The following is a 22471-nucleotide window of genomic DNA, read 5'->3' on the forward strand; positions in this document are numbered from 1 at the left end:
CCCGGATCTGATCCAGATAACTTTATGGATCGGATTCGGGTGGGGCGGATTGGGGATTGAACCCAACCTGAAACCTTTAAAAGGGTTTAAAAATATGAAATAGGGTTTTCAAAACCCTATTTCGCTTTTCTTCTCCGGTTGCTGAGGAGGAACGCCACCACTGGCCCCGACGTCCAGCAATCCAACGATTGTCGGTGATCCGAAGGCAAAAGAGTTGCCACCACCGTCAGTGACCCAACGATCACTAGCTTTCGACGGTGGGGCGAAAAAACATCCTCTGTCAGGCCTGCTGCCGTGCTCCGGCGACTCGATAGTCACAACGTTAGTTCTGCAGCACCAGATGGAGAAGAAGCCACAACGGGGCAGCCGACGCACCCTACCCGATTGAAAACCCCCAAAACAGAGGTAAGCTCCCTTTTTTTTGTCGCCCTACAGCGACAGTCGCCGGTGCCGACGACCAGCTGCAACGTCGCCCCAGGACGACCTGCATAGCCGGACGACCAGGACACACCCTGTGCAGCTGATGCGGGGTGTGGGCCCATAACCCAATGTTGGGTTCCAAAGTCAGAGGTCGGCTTCCCTATAGTGGTGACCCTGCACTGTGACAGAAAAGCACGACTGTTATGCAAACACAGTTCAACAAAGAGATGTTGTGTACCTGAGGCAGCGATTGATAGGCTGTTGTTGCAGATGGTGGAGTCGACTGGAGCAGAGGAGAAACACTGTCAGTCTAGTGGTGATCGATCAGGCAACAAGAAAATTTTTTCTGCTCAATCGGGCTAAAGCCACCACGAACGCAGGCTTCTGAATGCAGCCGGTGAGTAGACCTCTTCCCTCTCTTAGCAGGTTACTCGTACTTTTACTTGATAAGGGTCGCTCATGATACCCTCTGATTGATAGGGCACGGGATGGGAACAGTTTGCATAACCGTTCTGCCTTTATCCCATGCTGGTTTATCGGAAGCGATCATTCTAGATGTGGGGATGAATCCACATTGTGGATAACCAATCGTGGTGGTTAATCCAACATATTTATCTCACACGCATTTGTTGTTTGCCAAAAGAAGGAAAATGGGTTCTGATTTTATTCTCGTTGAGAAGGTTTTGTTACAATGAGAACACAAAATCTGCACAGGAGGGTTAACCACGATATGATGATATACATATACATACGTAATACTCTAAGCTGAGGGTCTGGTACACAAGATGTGACGTAGGCTGCAGGCCAGCTCCATAATTTTGACAATGCAGGATCTGTCTACGCTCTCTGTGACAAAGCATGAAGATCAGAGGGCTTCATAAAACGAGTATACCTCCAATGATGAAAGCTGTGATGGCTTCACTGCAAATTCCTTTAGTTAATAGCAGAACTGGACGTATGAGACCAGTACTCTTTGACGAGCTCCCCAAACAGCGATCCTTCTCTTTTCATCAGATTCATTGGCTCATCAAATTCCACAAGTTGCCCTGAAAACAAATATGAAAACTCTCACTCATATAAAGAACCTAACAAGGGCAGTTATTGATGAAGATACATAGAACCAAGGGCAGTTATGGATGGTGCTCCACTTAAAAGAAGCCTGATCATAAGCTGCTCTTACGCAGATTGGGTCATGTCATAGTCACCAATGTCGGTCTTGGCACTTGCCAAATATTTTCGAGGGGTTTTCTCAAGAGAACTTTAAAACAAGTGCTTTTTCAGAAAAAAATTGAATTTCCTAAATAAACAGTGTTACAATATTAAACTGAAAATAAAATATTTCAGAAGACCACAACTTCTACAAAGATGTTGAAAAATTATTATGACAGTGTCTTGGTATTTATAATAAATAAGATTATCAATATTTGTCCCCTTTTGGGGTTTTCTTGAAAAAATCGTTCAAGAAGAAATATTTGCAAGATATCACTTTTTTTTGTTTGATAGGCGAATGGACCCAGTGGAATTCGAAAAAAGTATTGATGTTGGCAACTAATGTAAAGTCATGGAACTCAAATAACACCTAAAAAGTAACCGGATGACACCAATATGAAGAGAAAAGTATTTGGAAATTTCAAGATTCCTGTTATTAGCGGTGGAAAAAAGGAAGTTCTGGAATGACCAGAATGTTGGCAGTATTTTAGGAAAAAATCTCCATCTTTCCTGATGGCATTGAACCAACCATCAAACAGAACAGGTTAAAAAGCAAAGTCAAACTTGCCAGTCCAATATGTAACGCAATCTCCATTATCATGATGGTCCATCCTAATGTTGGAGCTACTTTAGCCTTACATTGTCAAACCAATGGAAAGGTTTCCTTTTTCCGACCAATGAATTTAACGTAATGCATAAAGACTTACCGTCACTTATCCCAAGCACCATTGTACAGTCCATCACTGTTGGTATCCTGTGTGCAACAGTGATGACGGTGCAATCGGCAAACTCGGTCCTTATCGTCTTCTGAAGGATTGAATCAGTTGCATTATCAATGGACGCAGTTGCCTCATCTAGCACCAGTATCTTGCTTCTCCTCAATAAAGCTCTCCCCAAGCAAAACAGCTGCCTTTGCCCCATGCTCCAATTTGATCCATCTTCCACCACTGCAAAATCAGAATGTTTAGTGAAAGCTCTTATGCTTCACAAAATTTAAATCCAACTACCATACCTAGTGCATCAAGCCCATCTTTCTTCTCTTGCACAGTTTCTCTCAGCTGACATTTATTAAGAACCTGTGAAGACAGATGAAATTAAGATGTAAAGTACAGAAAGCATAGATGCCACCAAAACCATTGAAAAAGGACTATATTGCAATTTCCTGGTGTGGAAAAACAAAAGGAAAAAGAAACCAGCATGTCTATTAGATTCTGTAGTTACCTTTAAAGAAAAACACGCAATAGAGAAAAGAAGACAGGAAAAAAGAGAGAGAGAGTCATCGAACCTTATCTCAACTACATGGGGCTGGTCAAAAAAAAAAAAAGAGAAGGATTTACATCAGTGGCAACTGGCAACCAACATAAATCTTTTGGCACGTCCTATGAAGAGCATACCCCTGAAGCAGAGGCATAAGCTATGTTACATGGACGTTTCTAACAGGATAATACACCTGTGCTGGTGCGGGTAAAGTCGACCACCGAGGTCCATTTTTATCCAAAACTGGATCCAGTTAACCCTAAAGAAGTCCAGTTTTGTCTATATTATATACATAAATACATAAATGCAGAGACAAACATGAATATATATACATACATATACATATCCTCACCCTTGCACCCAAGTTCCTTGAAATTGCCATCTGGCACCCCTGCACCTGCACCTGTATCCACATCCGCACCTATGTGATCGCATATCTTTCTCAATAGCAATGGTTTGCACAGTGAGTGAGTTTTTAAAAGGGGAAACATAGTAGTTGATAAAATTCTATAATACACGGTTCACATGAATGTGAATTTTAAAAATCAATTCAGACGGGTTAAACTGAAATAAAAAGTGTGGAAATATCCAGACTGCTACTATCCAATCAGCCAAAATAAAACGCAAAGTAGAAAACAAAATACTAAAGCAAGATGAAACATTCAGAATGGCATTATCCAATTAGTGAAAAATAAAAAGTGTAGTAAATGTCGTCATTAAAAAAAAAGCGTATTAAATGAATACTCGAGCAAGAACAAGAATAATACCTCCCAGATTTCATGATCAGAGCGTTGCTGCAAGGGATCCAAATTGTACCGAACGGTTCCATGGAAAAGGGTTGGGTCTTGAGGAATGACCCCTAGTTGTGACCTTAGATCATGTAAACCAATGGCAGAGATGTCAAGATCATCTATGATAATTTTCCCCCCAGCAGGCTCAACCAAACGAAACAATGCACTAATCAGAGTCGTCTTCCCACTGCCTGTCCGACCGACAATCCCTATCTTTTGTCCTCCTTGAAATGTGCAACTAATCCCCCGAAGCACAAGTGGTGTGTCTGGCCTATATCTGATCTGTGAAGCCACAATTTTATTAGCAATAAGTTTCATTAAGAAGCAGGATCACAAGAACATGGTGCTCATCTATGTTCAATAAACACAGCTTCTAGATGATCTTGTACATCTTTGAAGATTTATCACAAATAATAGTCACAACCTTTAGTGGATTTATCACCACTTCAACCGTGTCTAACATGAAATTTGGTATGTTTCATGTACTTCCACAATACGCCTTTCACTACCCACATTGAGTGTTGTTGGCATAAAGGAAGAATCAATTTTTTTGTGAGGTACTTCTGGTCTGCACAAACCTAGGAGGAAAACAGTAAAAAGCCTTAAATTTCCACACCCAGGTCAGTGGAAAGGTCAAAGGTATAGTCACATGCTAAATGAAAGTACAATTGCTCAGAAATTTGTCAATCTTTTAATCTGGCTGAAAGTTTGAAGCTTCAAAACACAAACAGCATCATCATTTCACTTGAAAGAAAATATAAAAAATTACCATCAGGTCCTGAATCTCCACCTTGCCAACATTAGGCCAGTTGACTGCAGGTTGGCTACCTTCTATCACCTCTGGGGCTTCACTAGGTATATGCATGTATTGGTTTATCCGCTCCACAGAGATAATATAATTTCCCAAAGTACATTGATTTTGAATCGAGAAAACAAGTGATAAATTCAAGGACAGACCATAGGACAGAGCCATCCCAATAAATCCTGCATTGGGTCCTAACCTCATCAGCCAAGTATTATATCATATATTGAAAAGATATATAGCATATGCAACACTAACATAAAAATGGATACGCCCTTTATTACTTTCAAAACTAAAAAGCCAGTGCTTGTTCCTTCTCTTCATTTTCTAGAATGAATTGTGCTTATGAATATAATGCAACTTAAAATTTAGCATACATGCAGTAGAAATCAACAGAATGAAACATGATGGATAGCCTCGTAAGTCATTATTCAAGGCAACATGAAAAGAAAAATGTTCAAGGAACTAGCAAACAATTTCCAAGTTTCAGAACACAAGTATCTACAGACAGTTACCTGACAAAAAAATTATGCATCTTGTGAATTCATGATACTCCCATTCGTGTGTTTTATATTATTCTGAATCTTTATCACCAGCATCTAATGTTATCTGGTTTTGATGGGCTGGAACCAATGATCTTCAGCCAGCTTCCAAACTTACAGTATTTTGACAATTGGCACAAAAAATCGAAAGATGACTGCCTAAAGCATTAGGTTTTCCCCAGCATACTTTGTTTCTGCTCTTTCTTTCAAGTTATTAATCCTTTCAAGATAGAGGGATAATATGGTGTAAAGATGAAATATTAGAGAATACCTTTTAGTTAGGTATCTTTACCCAGCGGAAAATTGATAAGCATTCCCAGGCCTATGAATTCAGCAGCATATCTGGGAAGGAAAATAGTTCTTTCACGCCTTTCAAGGCTTATAAAATGTAGTATTTTTGTTTAGGTTCTTTGTCAATGGAAAATATATAAGCATTGATAGGTTCCATGAAGTGTAAGCAAGAACAAGGATTGAGCAGCATATATGCGAAGGTGAATAATTTTCCCCGCCTTTAAAGTCTAGGTTCTTCGTCCAGTGGGAAATAGATAACATTGACAGATTCAGACTATTTTAATTTTTAACAGATAATTGGATGTCAATAATGCAGATTTCAATGATAAACACAGAAAGATAGTCGCTTAGATAAAAGAAAATATTGGCCATTTGACTGTTCTGCACTCGTTGCATCTAGAGTGATTCCTTTATTAGGAATTTCACTATGAATTGATTGATTTCCGCATAAAACCATGATAATCATGAAATTGGTATGTTATGCACCATTGATTAGCTGAACTCTTAAACAACATGCTCGCACAACACAACCGGATGATCCAAGTACATTTTAACTCAAAATAGCTGGGGTACTCGGTACTCACCAGGGCTAAAAGTTCCAGAGGGAAGCAAAACCATGGCAAGTACTGAGGAAGATAGAATAGCTGCACTAAGTGTTTCCAGTCGTTGAATCAACCACTCACTAGATGCAAAATTATGGAAGAAAGGACTTGCATTCCTGTCAATGAGTTCCAAATTTTTTGCAAAGAATCGGTCCTGCTCCTTGAAAGCTCTAATAGTCATAGCCCCTGATATGGACTCTGATAAGTGATTTGCTACCACTGATTTTGTCGTCCCATTGATCCTCATCAGTTCTTTTGCACTTGCAAAGTAATATCTCTGCCAATTTAAATTCACATCAGACTCAAACTTCTGGAATCACAACTCTTTAATCCAATTTGCAGAGCAAGGTTCAAAATCAACTCGACAATGCAAATAATGACAAAATATTCAGTGAATACCATTAGAATAAAGAACAGCTAATATTATTACCTGCAATTGGATGCTTATATATACCATTGGTATGACAACAAATAAGACTGGCCAGGTGACAACTGACAACACCGCAAGATTACTATATGCATTAATGGTTGCACAAACTGCAAATGCTAAGCTGAATGGAACATCAAGGTCGACAATGCTTAAATCAGACGAGATCTGCAAAGTAGTTCAAAAGGATGGATGAGCGAATAAATTATGATCCTTAAAACACATGATGCTAAAAAAGTAACAAGATTTTAAAACAAGACCTATATACTCTTAATAGTAGAAGACTAGGAGTCCTAGGTACAAAGCAACTCTTCTTTTCCACCAAAAGTCATTAAAAAAAACATAGTTCACAAAAAGCACAATGATCTTCGGCTAGCATCCTTCTAAAACATGTCGATTCAGCATGCACATAGATGGCACTGCTAAACTCTCTACACAGTTAGAAAACATAGGTCTACACAACCATTCTCGAACTACCCACTTCCAAGGAAGAAAAACAACAAAATTCAAATCTCTATATTTTGCACACTTGTCAATGGATGTGAAACAAGGGAGATAAACAAATATCTTTTGAAAAAGGCCTTCCAGCTCTTGTTCATTGAGATAATAACCTTCATATAACTGTTTATTGGGATAATGGCATTCATGTGACTATATCTTTATACACCAAGCTATTCATAGCAGTTAATCATAGATCTGTTCAAAATGATTTTCAATAACAGATTATGAGCTCTACAACAACTGCCACTGCCACTGACACAATAATCAGGAACATCCACATCAATTCTTAAATAAGAAAGGAAGTATTATATAGCTTCCAGCAAAAAAATATATAATGCACAATAAACCTTTTAATTTTCAGACTTACCCTGCACAAAATCCTTCCCAGAGGCGTTGAATCATAGAAGGTCATTGGTGCACGAAAAAGAGAGTTCAATAGCTGACCAAATAATGATTTTGATGACTGCAAGCCTAAGATAACCACAAAAAGACACCTAAGAAATATAAAAGCAGAACCACCAAACCCAACGATTGAGTAGACAGAAATTAATCGCAACATGCTGACATGAGGATTGTGAACATTGGCGGCCATCCACGAATTCTGTAGGATTTGAGTGCCAACAAAGGTGAGATGTGAGAGGGCAGCAAAGGAGAAGTAAAAGAAGCCTTTGTTCTGATTCAAATACTGAATGTAAGGCTTAAAACCCGTATCGCCTCTTTCTTTTTCCTCCTGCTTAATTAGTTGATTAGCCACAGAGACTTTTCCCATTAGGTTTGTATCAACAGATGCCTTACTGATCCCCTTAGCTGAAGAGAACCTATTTTTGCTAGTCTGAGAAGAAACAATATTTGCAAACTTCTCTGAACCCATTGTGTCTTGGTGTGCATTAACAAGGTCTTGAAATTCTGCACTTGATTTCAGCAACTCGTGATAAGGAGAAGCACGAATGATTTCTCCTTCTGACATTAACTGGCAGCAAAAATAGACAAGTTAAGGAAAAAGAAAAAAGGTTCTGCTTAAACAAAAGGGAACACAGACTCCTGAGAACTTATAACCTGTATAGATAGCCAACATGGCTAAGAGGCAAAAATCAATTGAATGGATGGGAGATATGCTTAGTTATTCATGTTTTGCAAAATCAGCATAAAACTAAAAAAGAGGCAACACTCATGGCAAGTTTTGCAAACTACCATAGCACAAATCAGTACCAAGGAATGCTGACAAATCCTACTGAATCAAAACTATCACTGCATCAAAAAGTGTGTTTAATTGCATCAACATAGAAGAAGAAGATCCCAGCATACCTTTCAACATTTATTTTACTAACTTTTTGAGTTTATTATTATTGGCTTGCTATGATACTGAGCAAGGTTGCAAGTATCGTATCATTACCAGTATGGGTCCGGCCCAAAATAAGATAAGTATCATAAAAATTTCTAACTTTTAATAAAAAAATTCTAACTTTTAATTAAAAAATTCTAAAAATTTCAAAAAGAAGCATGAAAAATCAGAAAAATTTGCAAAAGTTTTTAAAAAATCATAACACATGAAAGATGAAACAATGATGAATTGCACAAAATACAACCATAAAATCACATATGAAGAATTTATGTCTCTATGAACAGTATAATACATCATCAAACATCAACTATCTCACGATAACAATGCAAAATATTAAATATCTTGCAATTAAAAGCTTGCCACAATACTCATACTTTTATATTACATAAATAAAAATATTATGGCAATAGTTGCACTCAAATTCAACTCATTATTTGAGTGCCCCATTGCCATGTCGGATCATCCGATGCCATCTTTGTTGAAGGAGTGTGGATCCTGATTTTTACCTTGATATAAATCCTTAATTTTCGTAGATCCAACTAGAGCAAACTGTAAAAGTCCTCTTCTTTGCATACGGATCGGCCCCCAAATCGCTTTCACGAATCCTAGAGTGCGTGGATACCCCCTCTAATGGAATCTACATAAATGAGGGAGTCAGCCCTCAAGAGGTCTTTAAAATAAATAAAATAATTATGATTCGGCCCTTTTTAAAGTGTGTCGAAAGTGTATCGTACGATAAACCATGTATCGTATGATACAGTATGGTACACCTTGTACCGTATGATATGGTACGGTGCACCCTGTATCGTACGATACGATACAAGGTTGTATCGTACGATATAGATACTATACACACTCGTATCACGATAAGAGTGTAGCTTATCGTTATTTCTCATAGTAATGATATGTATCATACCATATTGTACGATACAGTATGATACAACATTGATACTACATACCCAAAGCAGTTACCTGAGTCCCAGTCAAGCCCCAATTTTCACATTTATGAATGACCACACAAATAAACATAAGAAATCAGAAATGAAACAAATCAAAGGGATCTACTAATATTTGCTGCACAACGTCAAGAATAAAAAAAAAGGAGTTGTAGAGCTTATTTATTTACAAGAACATGCTCAAGAGGAAGTACGGAGAAAATGACAAAAGGAACAAGGATGAAACTAACCAGTATTGTATCAAAGGCTGAAAGAAAATCAACCTGGTGAGTCACTAACAAGGCGGTCTTCCCTGACAAGGCTCCCATGATACATTCCTGACAAATGCCAAGTTAGCCTTATATAAGAGCAAAACATAAAATTTGTAATTTAATAGGGATATAAGGCTGATTTACATTAAACAAGCTGTTAGCAGTGTGAGCATCAACAGCACTAAATGGATCGTCCAAGAGATAAATATCTGCATCCTGATACACAGCACGGGCCAGCTGGATACGTTGCTTCTGACCACCACTGAGGTTAATCCCTCTTTCTCCTATTTCAGTGAGATCTCCAAAGGGCAACATCTCAAGGTCTTTTGCTAGTGAACACTTCTCAAGTGTCTGCTGATACTTTTCCTTATTCATGGAAGACCCAAACAGAATGTTGTCCCTTATTGTTCCACTCTGAATCCAAGCACTCTGAGAAACATACGCAATTGTGCCAAAAACTTGCAACTGCAAAAGAACATGGCACCAATATAGATCTAAGGGAACATGAATCCTTATAAAATAATGGTTGATATATGGGGCATGTATGACTAAAGACACTGAATTTAGAAGATTACTTGCAAATTCCATCTGAGTTTGATTCAGTGACCAGACCATCATTTGTGGTCAATGAATGCAGCATGAGTTACAAAGACACTTCAATGTAGGGGTGCATAACAATGAGCCCCTGTTTGAGGCTCACTTAGTTAAATGAACCAAGCTTGAACTTGAACTTAGGCTCATTAAAGCTTGATAAAGCTCATTTAGGCTCACAGATTTTTTTTTTAATGTGTATATTCATACAGTTAGGTCATATAGTTTCTTTGTTGCACAAAAGACAAATAAATAAATCTTACCCTATTGAGTAGGCCATTTCCCATCCTTGAAAGAGGTACCAGGTTCTAATCCCATCCCCTCAAAAGCTTTTAATTGTTTTTTAAATAAAGTTAATTAACTTGGGTCAAGCCAAGCATAATCAATCTCGCTCAAGCTTGACCGAAGTTGACCTGAGACGAGCTTGAATAAGGCTGTTCAAGGTCAGGTTGAGCTCAAACAAATCTCAAACATGGCATTTTTTAAACAAGCTGAGCTTGAACAGCCCAAGCTCAGCAGCCCTACTTTAAACCCTTCTTATACGTTGAGAGCTGCTATAGCTTCCAAGGATTTGCAACTACAATTGAATTAGTTAATGAATTGGGACTAAGGGGTTCAAATGGATAGGATTTGGACTGGATCATGCAAGATCCGAATCCGAGACTGAAATGCAGAGAGTATACCGGACCTGGATCCAAATTAGATCAAGCCATTTCAATACTAGACATTCTAGCCACGAATGAAATGTCCAAACACTGTGATTGAGGAACATGAATTTGAAAATGTCATAAATGAATTGAAGAGGAGATGCACAAAGTTATTAATGGGCAGGATCTCCATGCACGGGCATAACCAAAACATGTCCATGTCTAGCATGCTCTCAGATTAAGCACTACTTAGAGCCATCACTGGTTGGAACCTATCATAACTAGTCCTAGACCAATTGGCACAATCAACATATAAATATATAAAACCAGGTTCGACTTCATTTCAGTAAGATCTGGAACCTTTAATGCTGAACCTGACTTGCAGATACATCTGATCATAATAGGATCCAGTCTTATCTGCAGCTGGTCCAAATGACAACAGAAGATGCCAAAACTGGATCTGACTTTCCATCTAGTTTAACACTAATATAACAAGATGGAATGATCTCTGTTGAAAACGTGTCAAAAATTATGATAAACAGGTAAAGACTTACAGTGCCTTCTACAATGGGAACCTCCCCAAGAATTGCAGCAAGAAGGGTTGATTTTCCTGATCCAACTTCTCCACAAATTGCAACCTTCTGACCTGGTTTGGCTACAATGTTTATATTCCTAAGAATGGGTCTCACGGTGTCCCCTTCCCATGCTAAGTTGGCGGACTTTATACATATTGAATGTTCAGGTTCTTTCTCACTGAAATCCCTCTTGATATGTCCATTCACCAGCTCTGGAGCATCTAGAAAGTTCACTATTCTTGCAAATGCAACCTTGGCTTGAATGACGACTCCAATAATGTCAGGTATTGATCTAACAGGATCTTGAACAAGTCGCAAAGTTGCTACAAAGGTGAAGACATTGCCGGCTTGAAGAGGAACCTTTAAGAGATAGCAGGTGGCAAAAGTAGCAGTTGAAACCAACACAGGGGATGTCCAGAAAAGGAAACTGTTGTAAGCATTTTCTAGCTGAAAAGCTGATAACCATTTGTGTTCTACTTTGCGCAAGCCTTCTATGGCTGACTTGAAATGCATTTCCCATGCGTACAGCTTCAGCACCTTCATGTTCACCAGAGCCTCTGAAACTGCCTTGAGCCTTTCATCCTGTGCCTGCATAAGTTTGGTCTGAAATTTATGTTGCAGTTTTGCAAGGGGAGTATTACAGATGACAGTCAGTATAATGACAACCAATGCTGAAATCATAGCGGATCCCACTGCATTGTAGAGAATTGCCAATGCAAAACAAAGCTGGAGGCTTGTTGTCCACGTCTGATGAAACCAGAAAGGGAACTCTCCAATGCGGTAAGCATCTACAGTCAAATAGTTCATTATCTCACCAGCAGAATGCCTCATCTTAGCCCCATTAGAGAGCCTTAGTTGCTTTTGATATATAGCAGCTGACAGAAGAGATCTTAACTGGAGACCAATCCTTCTGGTCCGAAAATACCACTGCCTCTGGGATAGTGATTCTAGAACTTTTGCAAAAAACAGAGATATGGCAAGAATGTAACCCTCGTACTTAAATGATTCATTACCTTCCGCAACCTTAATGAAGACATTAAGAAGCATAGGGCCTGAAGAAATGGTGAGAATTTTAAGTAAGGCAAAGAATCCAGACACTATTATCTCCCTGCGGTGACAGAAAACCAATGTCCAGAATATGGATGGTGATCCAGACTTATTCTTTTCCTTTTCTTGGTTCAATCTCTCAGTGAACAATGCATAACGGCTTTCTGCCCTGTCCTCTATGCTTAACTTAGGCATGTCTTTCTCCTCCAGAGGACTCTCCCATCCCTTTTTCATTATGAAATTCATCCACCAAAATGATAATCGACTCAAAACAGATGCCTTGGCAAATGGAGACACACACTCATCCAAACCAATTTTCACCTTACTTTCACCATTCAAAGGCATGTAAAGGTCACTATCATCAATCTGACTGAAATCGATTCTTGATTCTTTTATACATAGTAGGAGCAAGAGAGCTCCAGGCAGTGACAAGAGATCAAGCACAATCTTAATTGACAACTCTTTGTCAATTGCAGCCACTAAAATGGCTGTAACAGACAAGAATGCTGAAAAAAAGAATGAAATCATTGACCAGATCCTCAAAAAAGCTTTTGCAACCTGTTCTGTCCTGAGGCTGACTGTCAATCCTAACAGTGTCCATGTTAAACCCTGAAACAAGGGCACCACCCACATGTGTAAAGGTACTTCACCTGTTATCCATCTCACCTGGAAGATCCAAAATCCTAGCACAATGTAAGACAGCCCCACGATGCTGTTATAAACAGCAGAAGATCTATGTACATGTGAAATATGCGGTGAATGAGTGCCTGTCCCTGCTGATCTTGATCCTTTGTGGACGAGATTGAAGAAGAACATAAGCAGGAGCAGCATGCTCACACAGAGGGAAAATCCATTCTTGATACATAGAGAAGAGTGGGTGGAACCCAATAGCACAGAATAAGCTGATATGCCAGTTCTTCCGCAATCTGAAGCATTAGATGAAGACTGGGACTTCCCACAGAAAGCAACCCAGACACCTATACAATTTCAGAGCTTTAGTTAAACACAGAACAACTTGGAGCTAGAACTTGCATTGATGGTCTTGCACATGATAGTAGCAAAGTCTTCTCAACTAACCTGTGACAACCTCCATAATTCTCTCTTTAGTTGCTTATCTTCCTATTCTGCATTCATCAGAAAGGAAGCTTGATAACTTGAACTACACGCCATATGATTTCAAAGTGCAGAAAATGATAATGCATAAAAAGGTGCATGCTGACTTAAGGGATCAGAGCCTCTTTTTTCATTTTTGAAAGAAATCAGAAATCAAGTTTTTGACTTATGACAGAAGTGGAGTATATTTGTTGGAGATAAGGATTCACGCCTGGCTGTGCGACCTCTCAAACCGTCTGGATATCTTGTTGGATATCTTACCTTTCATATGGCTTGATTTCCTACCTTATGAATTATCCTTCAGATTTGCTTATGGTGCTACCTTATGAATTATCCTTCAGATTTGCTTATGGTGGTTAGGTAGTTCTATCTAGTGCTGTGTTAAAAGTCTATATATGCAGCTTATATTTCATCGTATGAGAGAGATATAAAAAAAGGACGTGTCTCCTTTATCGTAGATGCAGGTCGAACCTGACCGAACCTAGTGTATTGTTCTTGTGTCTTCCATCTCTTCTACCTCCTTCTATCACTTTTGCAACATGGTATCAAAGCCATGTTGCCTTCATTGATTCCTCCCAGTTTAGTGATGGCCAACGAAGAAGTTCTGCATGGATTCATCACGACAGATAACTCGATGCAAACATCTCATCCAATGGCGCTTCAGGAGCAGGTAAACTCAACCTTAAAAATCACCACCGTTCCTCTGAATGGTTTTAATTACCTCACTTGGTCAAAATCTGTCACGTTGTTCCTTAGTGGCAAATCTCAGCTCGGTCATGTGACGGGAAAAAAACCACAACCACCTATCGAAGATCCCAAATTTGAAGAATGGGAATCAAACGATCATATGGTTATGGCCTGTCTCCTAAATTCGATGAAACCAAAAATTGCAGATGGTTTTATTTTCTTAGACACTTCTAAAGCTATTTGGGATGCTGCCAAACAATTGTACAATGTACAATTTAATGTTGCCAGGCAATATTAATTGTCACAAGAACTACAAGGATTAAAAAAGGAAGATCGTCCTTTCAGTGAACATCTTAGCAGAATGCGTGCTCTTTGGGATGAGTGGAACTCCTATACACCAAAATCCACCGATCCCGCTACTCTTCTCAAATGGCACGAACAAGAAAAAAAAATTCAGGTCCTTGCCAGTCTTGGAGCCGATTATGAACAACTAAGGAGCCAACTACTTATGACACCAGATCTACCTTCTCTTAGCACTGTATGTGCTACGGTCATGAGAGAGGAAAGTCGTCGTAAGGTAATGAATTCTACCTCCTCCTCTTCATCCCAAAAGGATGAAAACTTATTAGGTTCGACAATCTAGATAAATAAAGAGGTTCCAAAAGATCATGAATCTGAGCAATCAAAGGAAAGAAAAAAACTTTTTTGTACGTATTGCAAAAAAGAGAATCACACCAGAGAAAGATGTTGGAAACTCAATAAAAGGCAACAACCTCAAAATCGATCCAAGATGGCCAATGTCGCTAGTGAAGGCCAAACTGAGACACCGATTACTCTTGAGAAGATCACTCAGCTGATTCAGGATTTTTTGAAACAAAATATTGCAGTCACCGCTGTCAAAGCCTACGACACCGATCCAAGCACACACGCTGGTATGAAATCTTCTAATTCCATTTCTTCTATATGCACGTCTGAATGGATTATTGACTCTGAAGCCTCTGACCATATGGCTGGATACTATGGGTTACAAAATATCAAGGAAACTTGTGATAAAAAACCGGTTACCATTGCCAATGGGAATACGCTGAATATTAAGGGAGAAGAGAATGCTCAATTTTTTGGGAAAAAATAGTAAAGTTCTTTACATGCCGTCAATAGCTTCAAATTTACTATCAGTGAGCAAGATAACAAGCTCTCATAATTGTTATGCCATCTTCTCTCCTACTAATGTGATTTTTCAGGATCGGATGACGGGCCAGAAGATTGGTAGAGGGTTCGAAAGGCATGGAATTTATATTTTAGATGAAGATAATAAGGTTGCACTATCCTCAGTTTTGGACAATAAAGAGAGAAGACTACATGCAAGACTCGAACATCCTTCCACTCAAGTCATGAAACATTTAGACCCTCATATTTCTTTTGATTCAGATAGCTGTGAAATATGTAAGTATGCCAAACTTACTCGTGCACCATTTCCGAAATCTGAAAACTCTTCAAAGCATTCGTTTGAGCTTGTTCACTCTGATCTATGGGGACCATCACTAGTAAGCTCGCATTTGGGATACAAATATTATCTCTTTTATTGACGATTTTTCGAAAGCTATGTGGGTCTACTTCATAAAATCAAAAGAAAAAGTCTTCTCAAAACTTCAGATTTTTTACAACATGATTCACACACAACATGGAGTCAAAATTAAAGCCCTCAGAACTAATAATGGTACTGAATATGTGAATGAAAAATTTGAAAATTTTAGAAATGAGCACGGCCTTGATCATCAAACCACATACGTGGGATCTCCGCAACAGAATGGGGTTTCAGAAAGAAAAAACTGACACTTACTCGAAGTCACTCAAGCTCTTCTTTTTCAAGGAAATATTCCTGAAAATTTTTGGAGCGAAGCAGTCGCTATTGCTAGCTATATTATCACTAGACTACCTAGCAAACAATTGGGTTTTAAAACTCCAATTGAAGTTTTAAAGGGCAGATGTCATTCCATTGAACACTTTCGCATATTTGGATGCATAGTGTATGCTTGGAACCCTCCCAATTCTAGAAACAAATTCAGTCGAAGAGCCACTAAATGCATGTTCCTTGGTTACTCTCCATCACAAAAAGGATACAGATGCTTTGATGTTCAAAACAATAAAACTTATATTTCTAGAGATGTCAAGTTTGATGAAAACTGCATGTATTATGAGGGATATACTACTCAGGGGTAGTTAAAAAGGTTAACGTCAGAAGTTGCATTTCCAAATCTACCTTATGATGAACCCTCGATGGTTCAAGATAGTGAACCCCAGCCCGAAACCAGTTCTACTCTACCAAGAGAAGAGATAGAGCAACCCATGGCTCCAAACTTGAGGAAATTCATTCGTGAGACAAGAGCACCTAGCAAACTTAGGGATTTTGTTACTTATCAAGCGGTAATGTATCCTATAGAATCTCACAGTTCCTACAACCATCTATCTAAGGAGTTTTTTGCTTATCTTACCAAGATAGATGAGTTGAAGGAACAAAAATCGTTTGATGAAGCTAACTCCATTCCCAAATGGCGTCAGGCCATGAGAGATGAAATCCAAGCCTTAGAAAGAAACAAGACTTGAACCCTAACTACTCTTCCTATGGGAAAAAAGGTTATTGGATGTAAGTGGGTCTATCGACTAAAGTATAAGAGCGATGTCACCTTAGAAAGGTATAAAGCTAGACTTGTTGCAAAGAGATTCACTCAAACTCAAGGTATTGACTATACAAAAACTTTTGCCCCAGTCGCGAAGATGAACACCTTGAGAATCCTTCTCTCTGTCGCATGTAACTTCAATTGGAAATTGTACCAATTGGACGTTAAGAATGCTTTTCTTCAAGGTGACCTTGAAGAAGAGGTTTATATGGAAGTCCCTTCTGGCGTTCACACCGAAAGAAAGCAAGTTTGTAAATTCCAAAAAGCAATATACAGATTAAAACAATCTCTTGAGCATGGTATTCGAAACTTAGTAGTGCTCTTAAAAGAGTTGGTTTCAAGAAATGTGCCTCTGACAATTCACTATTTGTAAATAAACTCTCAAAAGTTTTCATTCTTATTTATGTGGATGATATTATCGTTGCGGGTGACAACTCTCAAGAAATTGAAAAACTCAAGAACTATCTCCATAAGATATTTGATATAAAAGATTTGGGTAAACTCCGCTATATTTTGGGAATTGAAGTTGGGCACTCAAAGAAAGGCTTATTTCTCTCACAAAGAAAATATATCATTGATTTGCTAAAGGAAACTGGCAAGTTGGGGGCAAAACCGATTGAATCTCCCATTGAAGTTAATCATCACCTTGACGTGATTCAAGATGAACCTCTTACAAATATCAAGCAATATCAAAAGTTAGTTGGTAAATTGATTTAACTAACTATTACCAGACTAGATATATCCTATGTGGTCAGTGAAGTGAGCAAATACATGCATTCACTACAAAATTCTCATCTAAAGGCCATAAACCGCATACTCAGATATATAAAGAGTACTCCTGGATAGGGACTACAGATGAAGCACTCAAGACACGTTGAAGTGGAAGGATATTCAGACTATGATTGGGCAGGAAGTGCTTTAGACAGAAAATCCACTAGTGGATATTGCGTATTCGTTGGCGGTAATCTTGTTGCTTGGAAGAGTAAAAAACAACAGGTTATATCAAGATCCAGTGCTGAAGTCGAGTATCGATCCATGGCTTCCACAACTTGTGAATTGGTCTGGGTGAAGGCTCTTCTAACTGAAATGAGATTTTAAGTGACGACTTCCATGAAGTTATTTTGTGACAACACTGCAACAATTCATATAGCCGCAAATTCAATATTTCATGAAAGAACCAAGCATATTGAAATTAATTGTCACTACATCAAAGAAAAAGTTCAAAGTGGGGATATCTCTACTCCATTCGTAAGAAGTGAAGAACAACTTGATGATATTTTCACTAAATCTGTAACCAAAGAAAAGCTCAAGGAAATCACGAGCAAGTTAGGAGCTTTGAACCTTCTCGCTCCAACTTGAGGGGGAGTGTTGGAGATAAGGATTCACGCTTGGTTGTGCGACCTCTCAAATCGTCTGGATATCTTACCTTTCATATGGCTTGATTTCCTACCTTATGAATTATCCTTCAGATTTGCTAAGATTTGTTCCACAGATTTGGTGGTTAGGTAGTTCTATCTAGTGCTGTGTTGAAAGTCTATATATGAAGCTTGTATTTCATCATATGAGAGATATATAAAAAAAGGACGTGTCTCCTTTATCGTGAACGTAGGTCGAACCTGACCGACCCACGTATATTGTTCTCGTGTCTTCCATCTCTTCTACCTCCTTCTATCACTTTTACAACAATATCCATCATCCCTGGCCGGAGCGAAATCACAGGAAATCAAGTTTTTTTGGGGGGGAGGGGGTGCGCGGGGGTGCCTTTTCGCATATTATTATGAGAATTCAAAGGGAAATTTCTTAGAAAGTTATATTCTACATGCGTCCTTCTTGTTTTAATATTCCTAATCCTGTCACTTCACGGTTACAGTTAGTGTGCCAAATAGGTGCAAAAGAAAATAACAAGTTCAGTTTTTCTTTCCTTCAGCTTGGACTTTTGACACTCACAACTGTTTGAACTTTCCAGAAATTGCAAAACATATCATATCCTTGGAGGAAAGCCAAAGGAAAAACTTTTTGAGCTCTTGTGCTCAATACAAATATATAAATTTATATTTATTTATTTTCTATATATACACTCACACCAATTTTCTAGAGAACCATGGAGGAGAAAATAAATTCACCTTACACGATTAAATCAGATTTCATGAACTAATGGCAAACTTATAAATTGAAAGCAAATTGCACAATATTCCAAAAATCTCCATCACAAATCAAATTTTCTGATGTCAAGATTTATCACCGCAATTTCAAAAATATAGAGAACCCCGCTAAAAATTGAATACGTATGAAGAAAGCATCCAATAGTGAACAACATAAATCAGAATAAAAAAAAGCATAAAAAGTTGCAAAGCTTGTCGCTATCTCTTACCTTCACTCAAAAAGTTTTTTGTGCCTGTTGACTTCCTGCAAAACACAGACACAGACAGATCCAAAGAACGATGAGAAAAACATGAAAATAATGACTCAAGAATCCACAAAAACTTCTTAGTTTTCTTTGAAATTGAAAGAAGAGAAGTTCAATTTCACGATTTAGATCTTTAACGAAAAATTGCATACATTCACTAGAAAACGACGAGAAATGCATCTACAAAATGAAAAACTCATTAGAAAAAGACCAAAAACCAGCCGTTAAACTACTAAAAACAAAAGCAAAACGACAGAAAATACTCAAACAAGTTAAGAAGAAAGCGAAAAGGAAGCCAGAACTCACGAAAAAGCAGAAAACAAAAAACAAAAAACAAAAAACAAAAGAAAAACACCAAAAAATACTCAAACAGGTAAAGAAGATCGCGAAAAGGAGACCAGAACTCCCCCTTTTAGTCGTTCTGACTGAGACAAGACAGAAAGAATTACGGTCCACGCGATAGAGACGGATGACGGCGGCCCCTCCCCTTTTGCTTTATTTATTGGGCGAGTGTATGGTCGCGTGCAGTGTGCCTCGTGCCGAATGAGAACAGGTGAGCGTCCTCACCCAATGTTGTCAGTATCGGTATCGGCCCAGAATCGTTGGGCCACCGATTCAGCTGTATACTCAACGGAATCGCTGTATCGGCTTAAAATAATAAAAAACTATTACGTATCAATCATAAAGTGACATGTGTTAAAACCATTAGAATAATTTTAAAATAATATTAAAAATGTTTTTTGACATTTTTAATATTTATTAAAAAACAGCCGATTCAGGCCTACGTACAGCGTATCAAAATTCTGCCCGATACTATGTGTATCTTAGGCCGACCGATAATGATAACATTGTCCTCACCATAATTCACTGGCCCCTGTGTCAAACTGAAAGCCCAAGATCAAATTCAGCTGGCGCATGAGAGTTGTTGTTGCTTTGTCACGGTTGGGACACTTAAGGCTTGGTGGTCAGTTTTATCTTACAAAAATGCGGGCTCAGTAAGTGACCCGATTTTTTAAGAGGGTTTTCCTTCATAAAAAAAAAATTGCAGATCAGGTCATATTGTATATAAGTGATTGCAATTATATTTAATTTTAGCTGCACTGAAAGAATGCGCAGAGACAAGGAGGAGAAAAATGATTTTGATATATTAACAAGCTTGATACTCTTTACATTTTATACAATACAGATAAGAAAATAGCAAAATAGAAAACTGTGTGAGATGGTTAAGATGTTATCACATTCGATGTTATCCTCTATCACATTTGATGAAAACCATGCGAAACGGTTATCATATAGACGTGATTTCCATTTGGGAAATCGTCTGGATATGATAAGTCCTTCCTTATCATAACCAACGGCTGGATTAGGACTGTTTCTAACATGCACATTTCACTTGGGAATTGTGAGTGGAGCACTGGCTCATTTCCATGGAGAGGGAAGGGTGGGATGGAGATTGAATAGAAAAGATGAAAGAGTAGGTCTAATTTTGAAGACTTTGGACGTCATGGTATATATATATATATATATTCTTTTTTTTTTGTGATCAAACCCTACAGATGTAATTTGCTAGGTTGTTTAGTAGAAAAAAGTTTTCTCATGTGTAGTGACGTGTAAAGGGCTCCTTAAGGGCTTCAAAAATCAATGGTTCACAATGTACAAATATGTTTACATAAAAAAAAACGTGAACCAAGGTGCAAAACTTAGGAAAAAAAACATGCTGAGGGCACCTATCGGATCAAACACCTATGATTTTCACCTATAGAATAGTACCTTTGAGGTAGCAGGGACACACACACATACACACAGATCTTCTAGGTAGACTTTTGAGGAGCATAAAAATCCGCCTTACACGATTAAAACAAATTTGGCGAACTAATGATAAACTAAAAAGTTGAAAGCACATTGCACGATATTCCGAAATCTCCATCAAATAAAGCATCCAAATACAGAGCGACATAAATCAAAGTGAAAAATAAAAAAGATGCATAAGAAGTTGAGAAGATCGTCGCGATCTCTTTTACCTTCACTCAAAAGTTTGTGTGCCTTTGTGTCTGTTTGACTTCCTGTAAAACACAAACACATCCATAGAACCATGAGAAAACATGAAAATAAAGACGCAGAAATCTACACAAAATCCTGATTTTCCTTTGAAATTGGAGACAAAGAAAAAGAGAAGCTGCATTTCTGTAAACACGTTAGAGCAGAACACAAAATCATGACAAGTTTCGCGATTTTATCCAAAAATTAAGCTTCATTTGCTCAAATAATGAGTACAGAAGGAATCAACAAACGAGGACGGGACTCGTAAACAATACCAGAAAAAATAAAATAAAAAGAAAACTTGAAAATCTTTAACGAAAAAAAAAATCTCACGTTCAAACTTGAAAACAACGAGAAATACTTCCTTCTCTACAGATGAAAAAACTCATCCAAAAAAGACGAAAAAAGGAAGTTAAACTAGTAAAATCAAAAGCAAAACGCCAGAAAATACTCAAATAAGCAAAGAAGAACGCGAAAAAGGAAACCAGAACTCACAGAAAAAGCAAAAAAAAGAAGAAGAAAGAAATAGAATCCAGAACTAGCGCGCTTGAGCAAATCCTGCACCGTTCATCCCCGAGAACTCGAACAAGGACCCGATTTTCGAAAACTATGCACAACGGAAGAGAAAAACTTGCAAAGAAATGCAAAACAAAAAAAAAAAATATATATATATATATATATATCGAAAAAACAAGGCTTTCTCGCTAAACCACTAAAAAACTTCAACACAGCTCTTCCGGTGTCATGATCTTCCACCACGAACAAGTCCTCCTAACTTCAACTTCATAAACACGCCTAAAAGCAACGAAAACTCGCAGCAAAAACGGAAAAAGTATATATACGAAAGCAGAGGAAAACCGCTTCAACAGACTCGCTCGTTCCTTCACGTGCTTGCTCACCTGCGTTCATCGCCCTAACTTTCGCGTACAGATTCCGAAGATCAAACCGTAAAAAACGAACAATACCACGCCATGGCCATACTGCACCACCGGCTCCGATCTCATCAGACCGCCACGACTGGGCGAATGGCTAAATAAGAGAGCAGCGTGAGGCCGGACTCTCGTGGCCCCACCCACCGTCTCAACGGTTTCTTCATCGCTCACTCCCTCTCTTAAGCAAGAAGGCGAGAGACACCTAGCTTGTTTGCATTTTTTTTATTCTCAATGGTGTTCCTACAAATGACTGCCTGACGGGTTTTTTCACATATAAAAATGTCGGCAAAATTTTAATTTGGCTCAATAATTCGCGGTTTCAAAGTTCAATCAAGCTTGCTTATTACTTGATAGCAGATCCAA

General features: G+C 38.3%; 1 protein-coding gene across 1 annotated transcript; it reads right to left on the minus strand.

Annotated features, from left to right (window-relative positions):
* Positions 1–1062: 1062 nt before the first annotated feature.
* Positions 1063–22180, minus strand: LOC149843788 (ABC transporter C family member 10-like). The gene is made up of 15 exons (XM_090000061.1): positions 22076–22180; positions 21158–21199; positions 19101–19135; positions 13329–13375; positions 11184–13228; positions 9536–9856; positions 9371–9457; positions 7210–7812; positions 6345–6509; positions 5897–6191; positions 4447–4661; positions 3654–3959; positions 2642–2705; positions 2337–2576; positions 1063–1466 (listed from the first exon to the last, which is right to left on the minus strand). The coding sequence occupies exons 4-15, from the start codon at positions 13342–13344 to the stop codon at positions 1354–1356; spliced, it is 4470 nt and encodes a 1489-aa protein (XP_089856187.1). The 5' UTR covers positions 13345–13375; positions 19101–19135; positions 21158–21199; positions 22076–22180; the 3' UTR covers positions 1063–1353.
* Positions 22181–22471: the final 291 nt, after the last annotated feature.

This window comes from Nuphar pumila, chromosome 3 (assembly GCF_984573655.1).
Source record: "Nuphar pumila chromosome 3, dmNupPumi1.hap1.1, whole genome shotgun sequence".
Classification (NCBI taxonomy): Eukaryota; Viridiplantae; Streptophyta; class Magnoliopsida; order Nymphaeales; family Nymphaeaceae; genus Nuphar; species Nuphar pumila.

Coding starts and splice junctions, on each gene's coding strand:
- LOC149843788 (XM_090000061.1), bottom strand. Junction 9,458..9,535: donor CTGCTAACAGCTTGTTTAAT/GTAAATCAGCCT, acceptor GGCATTTGTCAG/GAATGTATCATGGGAGCCTT. Junction 3,960..4,446: donor TGGAGATTCAGGACCTGATG/GTAATTTTTTAT, acceptor GTGGCTTCACAG/ATCAGATATAGGCCAGACAC.